Source organism: Solenopsis invicta, chromosome 10, assembly GCF_016802725.1.
Source record: "Solenopsis invicta isolate M01_SB chromosome 10, UNIL_Sinv_3.0, whole genome shotgun sequence".
Classification (NCBI taxonomy): domain Eukaryota; kingdom Metazoa; phylum Arthropoda; class Insecta; order Hymenoptera; family Formicidae; genus Solenopsis; species Solenopsis invicta.
In genome coordinates, this window is record NC_052673.1 from 11,536,919 (window position 1) to 11,551,995 (window position 15,077).

Genomic DNA, 15,077 nt, shown 5'->3' on the forward strand with positions numbered 1-15,077 from the left:
TATTGGACTCGAATTCTAATCTTTCTCTCAATTTAATTTTAACATATTACATTTAATTTTAGTTCTGTTTTTCATCTTCTGTAGTTAACTTTTAAGATTTACGATAATTATTTATATAATTACATCAGAGCCACCGGGACTAGACATTTTAGCACTCGAGGGAAAAGACTAATGCTCTTAACAAGAGCAAGTATCTTTTACTATATATAAAATATAATTAAAAACAATATTTTAATAATATTTAATGTATTAATATTAAGCTAATAGTAACAAATAACGTGTACAAATATATGTTACAAACGAACGAAACATAGTCACTAAAATCAGTATACATTTTTTTATAATATTTACATTTTTATATTTATATAAATAATTCTTCTAAAAATTCACAAAAAATGGATTTTTGTATTTAAAGTGATAATTTTCGTGTTTTAATAAACTTCCTCAAAATCATCAATTATTTTATCAAAATTTATGTCATATATTATATTTTTAATTAAAAGAATACTCATATCTGATAACTTTTCTTGACTTACTGAAGATCTTAAAAAAACTCTTTAACACATAAATTAAACTAGATAAAAATTTATATTATCCTTTTCACGGCCCTTAAAAATTTTTTACATGAAACAAGTATCTTGTTCACTACATCCTAATCTCGGTTCTATGAATTATATGACACAAATGACTAATTATAATTATCACTGAAAAAATTTTAGGCCGCGCACGCTACAGGAAGCCGAATGGTATTGGGGCGACATCACGAGAGAGGAAGTGAACGAAATGATGATCGACTCACCGGACGGCACCTTCCTGGTACGCAATGCGTCTTCCAAGGGCGGCGAATATACTCTGACGCTGCGTAAAGGCGGGACCAACAAACTCATCAAGATCAGCCACCGAAACGGAAAATACGGATTTTCAGATCCGTATAACTTCCATTCGGTTATCGAGTTGGTCGATTACTACAGGAATTGCTCACTCGCACAGTATAATTCAGTACTGGATATTAAATTACTCTATCCAGTGTCGCGATTTCAGCAGGTATCCTCCTCAATCTTTCTGATCTACGAAATGATTTTGTTACGTTCATCCTTGAGCTTTATTCTATCTTGTCTTTCAAAAAACAGGAGGATGAGATCGCAAATACGACTGACATGACAAAGGTCTACCAGAAGTTTGTTGAGTTGGACAAAGAAGTAAACGATATGGTCCGTCAGTATCAAGTTTGCTCGGATTTATGCCTGAAAACGGCCAATGAAGTCACGTTAAAGCGTCAAGCATTAGAAGCCTTTACCGAGGCCATCAAAATGTTTGAGGAACAAATGAAACTGCAAGAAAAATTCCAGAAGGAGGCTCAACCCCACGAAATTTCCACGTAAGTGCTCTGTTATGAATGCTATCTCTTTAAAGAATATTTGTTTTCAAATTTTTATGAAATAAATTTGAAATTTCTGTCAACGTATTGTTTTATTGTAATTGCATTGATGATAACATTTGTGAAATCTCATACAGGAAATAATAAAATTGAGATCATTAAATGAGTTATTATATTTGATAATTGCAGTTTGACGGACAATTCGGAACTTCTGAAGCAAAGACTGAAGGGCTTAGAAGATAGCAAGGAACAGCTGGATGAGAATTTGAAACAACGAGTTGCCTATTGCAGGACCCTCGAGAGAGAAATGTACAAGCTACGGTCAGAGATCGGATTGCTTGTCCGGCAAAAGGAGCGTCATCATGCGTGCGTATTCTGCTTTTACTTGGTCTGCCAGAATTTTTTTTTTACATCGCAGGATCGTTCTAATTCGCATTTTGCTTTGAACGTTATAGATGGTTAAAGAAGAATGAGCTAAAACAGAACAAAGAAGAAATGGACTTTGCAGTCCATTCCGACGAGAAAACGTGGCTCTACTTGCAATGTTCTCGCCCCGATGCCGATCATATTCTAAAAGGCCGGCCTGACGGTACCTTCCTCGTCCGCCGATCGAGAACGGGCCAGTACGCACTTTCCATAGTGTAAGTAATGTGTTTTTAAGAATAAATTAGAATATACTATTACAGATATCGCACGAAATTATAATACAGATAATAAGAATAGCATATAATCCTCTTCTTGAGGTTTCTCTCGAGAATGTGATTAATTCAATTTTGAAGTTCATATTTCGTTGGCTGAGATTTCACGATTTCGCCGCGTGTTATTTGAGAATTGTGATGTTACAGGTGCAACGGTACGGTACAGCATTGCATAATATACGCTACCGAACGCGGTTTCGGTTTTGCCGAGCCGTATAACATTCACGAGTCCCTAAGACACTTAGTGCTGCACTACGCCCACAACTCTCTGGAGGAGCATAATGAGTGCCTGACCACCACTCTGGCCTATCCCGCGTTCGCACCTCCCGCGGCGCTCTCGCAACTGCAGGCCCAACAGAAGCAACTGCAGATTCACATTCAGAATCAATTGCCGTACGCGCGACCGCCCCACGAGAATCAGCTCATCATGCCGCACACATAATATTGGCCTGTCGAGCGTCGCGATCAAGATACGCTCGAGTCCGAGTACGTTCACGCACACGCGCACACCCACACGTGAGTTCTGCTGCTACAAGCATCATTCGCTGACGTGATCGGCAGATCGACTGCGTCGCGCGAGCCTTCCTTGACAAGTTCGAACACGTTCCGCTACGAGACAGAACGCTCCTTCGTTCGGAACGTTTCCTAAAATCGCGTACAATAAATAATTATGCGTACTTCACAGTGAGAGGAAATGACTTCATGCGAATTAATATCGTGAAAACGCGCAATCTAGAGTATCGGTTGCTTAATCATCATCAATAGGTAGGTCGCAAGATCTCCAAAAACACGGAGCACTTCGACGAGACGTATAATAGCCATAACGATAATAATCGTAAGAGATACTAGCGATAGAATTAGATATACACGCGTTATCGTGATACAATAATGATCGCGCTTCAACTAATGCTGAGGTTCCCAAATGGCGCGTGTGCTGGACGCGACATGCTGGAAAAAACGCGATTTATGCTCGGAAAAACGCAAAAAAGCAAATGAATGAAAATCTTAGAGGATCATAAAAAAATTGAACCACTTTTTTATATTATCTGTTATATAAATAAATATAATATTTATATATTTTTTTATGTAAAGATGATTTGAAAACGTAAAGCTCTTGAATTTTTTGAATCTTCTAAATTATTTAAATATTTTTGTTCGATAAATTGTGACAAATCGAAAATGTGAGTAAGCGTGGAAGAAGATTCGAGATTTGACTTGTATTTTCTATATGCATGATTAATGATTGGACGTTTCGTAGCCACGCTTTCGTCAACGTTATTATAGGAATGAGACGCAAAAAAATATCAGATTCAAAGGATTGTTAGATTAAGAATGTTTGGGAACCTCTCGACTAACAGGACCAACAATACCAACGCGACGGATACCGGCTCTCCCTCAGGGTTTACACGACGTGGAGGGTCGAAGGTCTGCGTCGACACTACGGCAGGATAGTGGTGGTACGCGTCTTCGCCACCAACATTCTGTTCTTCAGAACAGAAGCAATTTTGATCATGACGCTTGTAATCGCGCAAGATTGATCCGCTCGGAAACGTCGGCATTATATAAAGACACGCCGGATTAGCGACCGGGATAGCAAAGTCCGTTTCGTTCGCGTAGATTCCATTGTTCAGGTAATCAGGGTAGTCGTGTCTCGTATAATCGTCTAACCCTTAACAGCCTGAATCTTTCCCAGACATCGATTAGCTCGTATCGGGCGGTCATTTAGTTTGAAACTAACTTTGAGTTAGTAATATTCATTATTACTTAGCTACATAGCTGCATATGTAGTATAAATCGTGCTCTTTTTAAAAAAAGGAGTTAAAATGTTAAAAATTATTTATAAAGATCTAATATCTTTTGAGTTACTATAATTACGTAGCTTAATCAGTCACCGATCGAATGTTTATGCTACTGCAATCTTACTACGTTATCATATCTCGTGAAATCTCACACAAATAACACTCGTAATTTTTCGTGCAATAAGTCACTCTATCGCTCATCGCTGTTAAATATTTTTTTATAATGTATTTCGTTTTTTCTTATAAAACCTGCATTTGTTATATATCAATTCAGGTTGCATGAAATGTATAAATCAAGATTTGCATCATTTTATCGACCGTGTTGTATCTAATACGATCATTTTAGGCTTTTAAGGGTTAAACGTAGTCATTAAAAAAATCGAAAGATGATCCCTTCCTTGCTCGAAATTCCCGATCGCTTCTCATGCGAACGCCGTTCGCAGTTTCAACGAAGGACGCGTGCTGCAGTTCGCATAAACGGCGCCGGCGTCCTTTTTTTTTGCGATATGCTGAATTACGATAGTGATATTAGAATGTATGTAGAGTCGAGTGAAATTCACGTAAATACCGTCTTTATACCATTTTATAGTGACCGAAAAACTAGCCGCGAGAACCTGGCGAGGTCCACCTTTTACAATAGGACATTCAAACGGCTGTTCCTTTAAACATTGTCATATATCGTACATATTAACTTGTAACATGTCTGACTGTATTTCAAATTTCCTCAAGTCATTAATGAGTGGACCCGCTCGACTCTCGGGGTTAGATCTTCGGGTTTAATTGCAAAGATGGACCGGATATCTCCATCGTCCTTCCCTGATCGCGTTCCGCAGCGGATCGCGAAGTTTCCTTAATGAGAAAGAAAGAAAGAGAGAGAGCTTTTTTTATACATTAGATTTCAGACGTTATGCCAAGCAGATTTGTGAGAAAAGATATATATATATATATATCTATATATTGTCTGTGATTTTTTTCGGATTGTCTGTGAGCGGAGGGAGAAAAGTTATCGCGTTTGTCGTTTCCGATCGCTTTTGTCCCTAATTTCTCATCTTCGTCTTTCTTTCCTTCCTTTTCTATACCCCTTCCTTTCTCAAATGTCCGTGAGCTTTCTTTTTGGCCAAAACTTCACAATATACGTCCTCGCGATCAACGCGTCGAGTCGATCTTTCTCGCTGTCGGGGGTCCGTCTTAGCTCTGAACAGTCTCAAAAATAGCGGCGATGAGAGGAAAGATCAGAACGCAACAAGAATTGAGAATGCGAAGTAAGAGATAAAATTGCCAGTATGCGAAAAAAATCGTGCGAAAGAAAGATTAATTGATGAATCACAACGGAATGATGCTAGTCCTTACCCTGAAATGTGAACAATGTTTTTTTACGATTCTAATAAGAATCGGACAGAGGAAACGTTTACATCTATTTGTCGTTCTGTTGTGTATCAATAGAATATTTATCTATCGTCTTATCTATTCTCTTACGCTGTTTCTTCCTTTAATTTTAATCGCTTTTTTTGTTACGTTCTGATTTGAACCACCGAAACGAAATAAAAAAGACGCACGGATGCGTGCCTGAGAAATCTCACATTTACAGAGCGGTCGGTAAATGGCGAGAGTGTATCGGGAACGTTTCACGTTCAGCAAGATCGGTGGTTCCTCAAGTTTCTCTCGCGCCACTGTAATCGAACAAAGAGCTGAGAAACATAAATTCTCTCTGAGTAGATAAATAAGTAAATTAAAATCATTGAAAATCAAGCTAACCGATTGTACAATGATTCGTTTTTCGATTTTATCTATTCGCTACGTCTAAGTGGGAAGATTTAGATTAAAAATGTTGTAGATCGAGTTTGGAAAGAAAATCTTGTTGAAATTTTTCATCAAATATATGGATAGAGTATGTCGAATAGAGGTTGATTTTATCACGCTTCTGGTGCTAAATGTGGCCGTCCGATTATTCCATTATTCACGAAGCTCGGACGACCATCTTTAACGCTAGATGCATCGCTAAAAAAAGAATGCAAACGCAAAATATTCAGTTTTGAAACGCAATTTGTAACCAATTGTAGATTACGCAGAGTATATGTACGCGATGCTTTTCATCTCTACGTGTTTATCTCTTCCACAATTGTATGTGTAATCTCTTATGTATCGCAAAAAGGTCCGAGCGAGAAAGATTGGCGAGGCGTCTCCCTTTTCATTCTGAAGAAAAGCGCAGAGCGGCGAAAGAAAAAAAAAATGTCGCGTGGAAGAAGAACGTAGTCGGTGAACGAAAGGCTCTCGTTTGCTCATTTCGAACGTTTTAGAATTACGTAGGTTTAGGTAGTTTAAGATTTTTTATACAGAAAAGGAGGAGAGAGGAGCGGGAGAGGCAAGCGGCCTGGCTCGCTACCACGTGATTGTCCAATTGGTCGTCCGCCGTCGTACGTTTCGTTCCTCTCCGATATCCTCTCGCGTATCTCGTCGTGCCGTTCTCCTCTTCGAGGCCTTGTTCGCTTTTTATTATTTTATACAGTTTTGTATTTTGCGCTCTCCGAAGAGCAGAACGGCGACGACGTGGGGGCCTCTTGTACCTCGGGAAACGGGTGTCCGCGAACGACGTTCAATTTCTTGGGGTTTTAAGCGCTCTCATGATCGTCAGACTGTTAATTTTTGCCGTAAGGCAAATGCAAGTGCATCATTGATCGAGTTTTTCGCATGATGGAGAAGTAGTGAGAACTTGTCGTGTTCTATTGAGTTGCGGCAGTCCTCTTGCGATTTTTCTTGTGGGAGTTAATCTTCCGGCGCAAGAGAAAGTACGGAGGAAACGAATCGACGACGACGGACAACTTTTTTATAGTGTTAAGAACGGGTTATACAAATATGACCGACGAGTACGACTTGCGATAAAATCTCCTGGTGTGATGCAATTACATCTATTATATTATGTTAATATTATATTTGTTATATTATATTGATAATAATTATCATTAATAATAATATAATTAAACAATTAGAGATGTAATATATTATGTATATTATATCTATATATTTTTACATTATTTTTATGAAAAGTGAATTTATAGACAAAAATCTTTCGATTTTCTAAATTTTACGCAGGCAAAAACGTAAAATGTAATCACACATTTGAACGTAAAGGTCAATGTTTTATATCCTCGAATACTCAAATTTAATATTTTTACGAAAAATGAGTATTTTACACGTCAGAAACTCTTATATATAGCTACAAGATACAATTAGAATTATGAGGAATTTTCATTAAGTTAATAAGATAATTTTTTTTATCTTTTTGTTGCTTTAAGAGTTTTAATTTGAATTTCAATATATCTCTATTAGCGTCTTGTTATATTCTTTCCTTGATTTATATTAATATATTTGCGAGCGTAGAGCAAAAATGTCGCGATGCAGAAAGCAAATTGCGAATTGATTGAAAAAAGAGAATACGTTATTTATTAGTTTGTCTCGAAATCTATCTATCGCGACTCGCACTCGTCGTTGCTTTCCCAGTGGGAAAGAGATTACATTTATACAGGTGCGTGCGCGCACAGCATGAATTCACACATACACGACACACTCATGGAATAGATACACAAGATAAATAAACGAAGCTATATAAATAAATATATATATATATTATATATATATAAATATTATATAGATGCGATATGTTGTGCGTCGAGAAATATATATGGTGCAGATATGAGAGGAAGAGAGAGAGAGAGAAAGAGAGGAGAAAAGAGGAAAACGAAAAAAATATATATCGAGTATATATCTATATATATTTTTACTTACTTTCAAAGCAAACCTTTAATTGATTATTTATAATATATACGTGCGTACATATATACATACATATATATTATGTATACACATACATATATTATATTAACATGATGAAGCGTCGTGCTGTATTAATCGCGCGTCTCCGCGAGCTTCGTCGATCGCGAGTTCCTTCGAGGGGGCTTTCGGGCGAGCGCGTCGAACAAGGCACACACACGTTGCGATCCCGACGAATCCCACGGGATTCGATGTGTCAAGTCGAGGCGGGTCGAATCGCCGAGAGGAAGCGCAAGATCGAACGATCGAAGCAACTCGCGACACGACCGTCTTGAAATTGCAGATTGGCTTTTTAATATTTTTGATAGAGATGTCGATTGCGCGCGTAATAATTTCTATTCCTAAATTGCGGACGGTCGAGCTGGATGTATCTTTTTTGTTTTATTAAATTGCGTGAATTACGTGAATTCCGCTTTATAGAAATATATTCGGAGCAGAGAAATGCGTAATATTTTTTCATCAAATTTCATGAAATATTTACCGTATCTTATTTTGGCGTGTGCGCGAGAAAGCTACGCCGAAATTCATTTTGTCTAAGTATCATTTTCTTTTGTCATCCAAGAATTTTCTTCACGCAGACTTGCCCAAAGCAAAAATATCGCGCAATATTTTGTTATTAAGAAACTCTCGTTCCTTCATTCAATTTTTTTTCATTCGACATTTCTTTATCACTTGTAGTCTTTTCGCGAAGAAATCCTGCCGCCGTTCATTTTCCATATGGTACCAATTCACAACGAAGTTTTTTGACACATTTATCTATCAGTGCTAATTCACTATTAACACTACCGTAATTTAATCAAAGCCCGTTTTAGAAGATTACATGTAGTGTCGATGAAAAATCTGAAATCGCATACTAGAAACTCTAAAATATAGAAGGCAAGTCTCTATACCCAAGATAAGAATCTTGCAAACGAAATTTCAAGATGATTTTTCCATGTTTTGTTTCTTTTTAATTATAAGAATCATGTCACCGAAAATTAATATTGAAAGCTTTTTAAGATAAATAAAAAATTTTGTGCGTGTTTCTTTTTCAAAGTATTTTACTTGAATTATAAATAATCCAGATTTTTAATCGATACTATTGATAAAATGATATTTCTTCGGACAGGACAACAGACATGTCTCGAACGAGCTTTCGAAAGATCTTGAGAACGATCTCTCGAATATTTCGAGAGAATAAAAACGACGTCGGAGAAGCGTCTTGAAAGAATCTTGCCGTTGTTTCGTATCAACAAAAATCGCGTGTGCGTGCCTATCGATGAATGACGATTGGCGGATCATAATCATAAGCGTTGATAAGCCGCTACTGAAACCGATAAAATTCCGATAAGTTTCATCTTCTCGCCTCCATGGGCCTATCTCTCGCAATGGCTGTTGTTTCCGAAAAGAAAAATAATTCGACACTCTTATTTAATCTTTCATTAAAAATTTATTCTCTAATGTTGTATTTCGCGTATAAATGTAAGAAAATATCACGTGCGGCTGTCCGGAAGCCGTGCTAAGTCAATGTACAACGTCAACAATCTGAATTCGTCGAAACTAGGTATTTCAATCAATTGCACTGTGAAAGAGACACTGCGAAGAATAGGAAACTAATTAAATCGAGGGCAGGAGCATGTGCGCTCCTTCCTCACACATGGAACATGTATTTCAATCGCAGGACAGGAGTGGGTCTAATATTTTCTTTCGACTTTTTTTTCTTGTGAAAGCCGGATATGGAGGCGGCGTCGTTCTATGATATCCGAGCCGATTGCTCTTTTGTACAAAGAACGAAAAGAAAAAAAAAGAGAAGAAGACGAGAGTGAGAGTGGCACTTCAGTGGCGTGAATGTTTTCGGCAGGACCGGTCCGTGAAGAACGCTACGTCGAGGTAGCGATCGAGCTGCGCGTCACCCCGTGATGGCACGATGCAATAATAGTTAGGTGCGCGAGGATTGTCTTGGTTGAATTTTCAAGCGGACGAAAATTTCAACGGCGACGGATTGAATTTCGGGAGGGCCGCGGGGAGCCCTCCTTGACACTCAACAAGCGTTTCACCTGTTCATACTTAACTATTATTGCACGTATATGTGCGACGTTGATCGCGCGATTCGTCGAGGGCCGTGACATCGAATCGATCCGTGTCGCGTCAATTTGAAGAAGTTAATCGTCGGCGTTGCGTTCGATTTGAGGAAATTGCAACCATTATCGTCGAAGTGACGATACTAATACGTGCGTGAGCCTGGCCTTTTGGTATGTACTCCCCCGCCCCCATGCTCGGAGTCGAATAAATTAAAAAGGACGCGATCGCGAGAGAATCGCGATTTAATGAAGGAAGGGCTGGCCCTAAATACGAGCGTGTGAGACCACGTGGAGGTGTACGTCTCGCCAACCAACCAACGCGCCTCCGCGTGTTGCATTGTGATCTCCGAGAATTAATAAAAGATAAAAGAAGGAAGAGAAGGAAGAAGAGTGAATGGAAATAAACTTTGCCTTAGCTTTTGTACAAGCAAACGAATATGAGGGATTGCTGATAATGAGAAGGGGAAAGTAGGCAGCCGGATGGGCGCGAAACTTCACGATAGGCTGACATAATTGATTCTGACGATAAAAACGGTGATAAGAATTGATGAATCTAATGAGTTGTTGTAGTGCGTGTGAGTGGGAGGGAATGAGAGATAGCCTTGCAGCAAGAGAGAAAGAGAGAAAGAGAGAGATAAAGAGATAATCAAATTGTGTATGAATTGTGCGTATTTACATACAACGGCACGATTAATACGGTAATAAAGTTCTCTCGCCAGCACCGTGACAAGAACATTTTTTTTCAAAGGATTGATGCAAAGATAAAAATGAAAAGAAAAAAAAATTACGAAGTTAACCGATGCGAATCCGCTGTAAATCGAATGTAATCATTGTAGATCTAACGATTGTAACCACAAAATGAGCGCTAATCGAACGATTTGGTATAATGAATTAATTATACACTCTCACCACACAATTAGCGATACACAAATAACGTAATGTAATTAATTGATTATATAAAATCGCTCTCATCGACGATACTCGCCGTCTCCTCATAATCATCCGGTCGGATGATCTCGCGCTCTACCGATCGATCGTAACGTGCAAATGGGAAACGGGCGTTTGCTGCAAGGCGATAGTAATCGATCATTAATCAATGATGCGGATGCCGGTGCGAAGGAGGATCATACCGGGTGCGAAAGTTGTAAGGGAGCACAGAGACGTGGGCGTAAAAGCAAAAGTTGTCGACATAATATTACATTATTAACGAATGTATGCTGTCCCACTGTGATAAAAACTTTTGTTTTTGCATGTAAAAATATATACTACTATATTATATTGCCATAAGCGCGCGCGCGCGCGTGTGCAAGTGAGAGAGAGAGAAAAAAAAGTGAGAATAAAAGAGAGCGAAAGAGTGAGAAAGAATGTATGTATGTCACATTAAAGTAGTACATGCATACGGACAAATATATGTATATGCATTGATTCGCTCATCACACGAGCCGATCTGGGCATCTATGTATTTGTATGCGCGTACGTACACATATACACATATATACGTACATATAACATATACATATACACACATATATACATACATGAATGTACAGAGACACAAGTATATTGTGATCGAGCGTGCACACACGTAGACATCCGCATGCGATTACGGAGAATGCGAAACTTTTATTATTACGCACGCCATATATTCATACGCTGATGAAGGACAAATTATTACCGTAATTACCATAAATATAATATCGAACACCGTAGGATATCGTTCGCCGATCAGTGCAGCCGAGAGATTTCGCTCATTCTCGATCATCGCGGAATTCGGCACACTCGGACAATCCTTTTGTATCTTTTATCACACATACCCTCCCCCTTCCCTAAAATACATACATACATACATACACACAGAGACACACAATACACACGTACATCGATCCGCGAAAGTTTTCCAATTTTAGCTTCGTTAGTAATAATTGTCGTGACGCTGTTATATCTTTCGGATCGGAAATTTATAATTTCCGCATGCTTATTTTTCGCGGAATTTACGATCAATCGGGTTTAATCGAGGAGACCGAGCTGACAATTCGTCCTCTCGTCCTAGCAAACGTCCATTCTTGCGATTACCTCGACTGTCAATTTTCACATTTTGTCCAAGATCTCGTAGTTAGACGATTCGTCCAGCCTCGCATCAAGATTTACGATTAAGGGAGACAAATAAATCGTGTAGCGCGCTTTCTCGCGAAGCGATCTTTTCTCAACGAAAGTTAGACGAGCAGCGCGATTGTCAGCGCCGTCTCTTCGATTACCACCGCGAGATTAATTTTAACGAAAATCGTGGATCATTGTGTCGTGCCACGCAGAAATGTGCGGAAGAACGTAAGTGATGAGAAATCTCTACGATTGAATTGTATACACTCCTTCTTTACTTATTTCACATCCTTGAGAAGAAACTCAAGTTATTTTCGGCATTTCAAAAGAAGGAAGAAATAAAAATTGCACGTATTACAATTTTTTTTCTCTAGTTATTTCGTGAATTAGGAAAACAGATCGAATAAAAATTTTTAATACATGATTTGAAAAGAGAGCAATCTCTGATTGTGAAAATCTGTTATTCCTATTAAAGGAAATAGTGAAATGAGTGAAGAAGAAGTGTGTAATCGAGCGAAATTTGATTTGTGAATTCGAGATTTTGAATAGATTCTCGATCGGAATTGAAAGGAGCGCGCGAAGCTGATAACTGGTGAGATTGCCCTTTGGGCGCGTGAAGCTGATGATGTAATGAACGTTTACTCGCTTCTTTGCGCAACGGTCATCTTCATACTGTATCGTTTATTTGCTAGAACTACCATGTAAAATCATTTATATTTGCATATGATTAATATGTTTTACTTATAATCTCTCGTGTCGTTTTATTGTATATTCTTTTGAAAACCACGCTATTACCTGTCAACTTTCCCTTCAATTTTATGTTCAATTTGTTCAAGAAAAATTATACTGCGACATATAAAGGAAATATTATACAATACTAGTAACGCATTAAAAAAGCCAAATTGATTACTCTTTTAACATAATTAAAAAGTTTCTTACATACAAATTCATTTTCTTTTTTTTTAAGTAGATTACGGCGTTAAATTATTCTCTAGCATTGCGAACGATTTCGTTCCGACAAGAATCAAACAGTGAACGGGAAATATAAATATAAATTGACAGTAAATGTAAAATTTCCAATAAGATCCGAATAAGTCTAGATATTTTTTATTTTTTGTTTTAATGGATTCCTCAAAATATTAATTTGAAGGTAAATCTTTGTATATCTATTTTATATCGAGAGAAAAATTACCATATTTATAAAGAAAAATATAAAAGGATAAGACAACCTGCAGATAAAAGATTAAAAAATTATTGCTTTATATTTTAAATATTTCTTTCCTTTTGTTATATAAAAGGGTACATCTAATTGTGCTTAAAATTTTTCTAAAGATGCATTTTGGTTGTTTTGTTTAAAGTTCAAAATAAGTTTAAGCTCTATTGAAATTCGTACAATTTTCCTACATCGAATTTTTAAAGCTAACGCTGCAATGTTTTTTTTTATTAACAGTATTTTTTTCTAAAAGTTCTATTTATAATACGAGTAACTGCAATAATATTATTATCCAATTCGAATTCAAAAGAGAATTATACGAATTTCAATAGACCTCATATTTATTATTTTGAATTTTAAGGAAAAGAACCAAATTGCGCTTAGGAAAAAAGGCTTCGAGCACAATGTAACATAATAATAAGTAATTAAATTGGGTGTAAGAGAGATTGTGCTAATACATGTGATACAATTAATATAGCTGGAACAGTGATATCATTATTTCAATTAGCGAAAATCCAACGTTTTACGTATGTACATCAATTTAAATTTTATTTTCTCCGGATATAGCAATGGATCACACTTGTGGTCAGCAATAAATCACACTTTTCTCAAGTTAATCTTCGTGTTCCGCGAGTTTCTCTCGAAGGATTAAACATGATTCACTCGAAAGAGCGAGCACGCACTGAGTACGCGATCGCGTGTAATCAATAAACGCGAATTCTTTCGTCCGCATCGATCTATCGGGCGGTACACACTTGACGAGCGCTACAGCGCTCTCGGCAACTTGCGCTAATGCCAGAAGCAGCCGAGCATAGAGCCGCTTTGAAAGTAAGATTAATCGTGCGAGACCTATCCTTACGTCTGAGTCATAAGGATCTCGCAATTATAACGTCATAATTGAATTACAAGGAAGGTGGCCGAGAGGGCGCACCCGTGGCCGCGTGTACGCCAAAAGCACGGGTTATCACTCGTTCCGGCTCCGCAGCCGGTTCCGGGACGCTCCTTTCCTTTCTCAAACAGAATTCTATTAGAAAAATTATTTAAACGCAACATAAACATTTTATTCTTCCGAGAAACGAGTTCTCCGACCAGAGGAGTTTTCCATATTAAAAAATCAGATTTGCAACTCGATAATCGCGATGTTACAAATTAGTGGCAACAAGTGGTAATTCATAAACAATAAATGGCAATTCAATAAAATATCGTTAATCTAAATTATACATAATTGACTGATAGAGGGTTCTGTATTATTATGAAATTATCGTGCTTGTACGTACGTTATACATATATCGTGTTGTATATCTAATGAGCAACTTTTTGTAATTATTTCTTTGTCAATTTTCATTACTCTAGAATAAAATAGCGTCTTCTTTTACAAATTTAATAAATTACATAATTATTTAATAAAATAATTATATTAATTAACCATTTATGCCATTATTATATTTACATTAATTAAACAATTATTAAAGTAACAATTTTGCAATCAATCGGAAAACAGGCTTCAAATTAAAAGACGTGTCAATTTTTAAATATGATCCTCGTATCGTACTTCGGTCTTTTGCAAATATATTGACGTAATATAATAACGTAAATTTTTGCACGAGCACGGCGATAACATTAGTTTCTAATTCACGCGAATTGTTCGCACGAATTGTTTCTCGGACAGAAGGCACGAGTCAAATTCTCAGGATCGTTACGAGCCGCACGTTCTTGATGGCTCTCTGTATTTCTTTTTACTTTACGTTACGTTACATAACCGCGTGGAATTAAACTGAGACGACTCGCGCGCAGGTAGTTACAGCGAGACGGATTTACCGTGCAGATTCTAACAGGCGAGATAACTGCGGACGCCGCAAGATGCGGCGGCACCTCCGTAATTTGCCAATTATGACGGAGCGAAAGGTGACATTAAATATGATTTTAATTGAGCTGCGAATGTCGGTGTCGAGTGATTCCCCTGGCTCAACCCCGGAACAGCGTGCGGTTCTCGCGCGGTTGCAC

At 37.7% G+C, this 15,077-nt stretch overlaps 1 protein-coding gene across 2 annotated transcripts in view; it reads left to right on the forward strand.

Moving 5' to 3' along the window:
• Positions 1-12,607, forward strand: part of LOC105195470 (phosphatidylinositol 3-kinase regulatory subunit alpha) — a 79,474-nt gene extending 66,867 nt beyond the window's left edge. For both annotated transcript variants that reach the window (XM_011160879.3, XM_011160878.3), the window contains 5 exons: positions 720-1,044; positions 1,131-1,378; positions 1,568-1,744; positions 1,834-2,019; positions 2,224-12,607. In XM_011160879.3, the coding sequence (XP_011159181.1) occupies positions 720-1,044; positions 1,131-1,378; positions 1,568-1,744; positions 1,834-2,019; positions 2,224-2,518 (1,231 nt within the window). In that variant the 3' untranslated portion in view covers positions 2,519-12,607. The remainder of the gene's footprint in view (positions 1-719; positions 1,045-1,130; positions 1,379-1,567; positions 1,745-1,833; positions 2,020-2,223) is intronic.
• Positions 12,608-15,077: the final 2,470 nt, after the last annotated feature.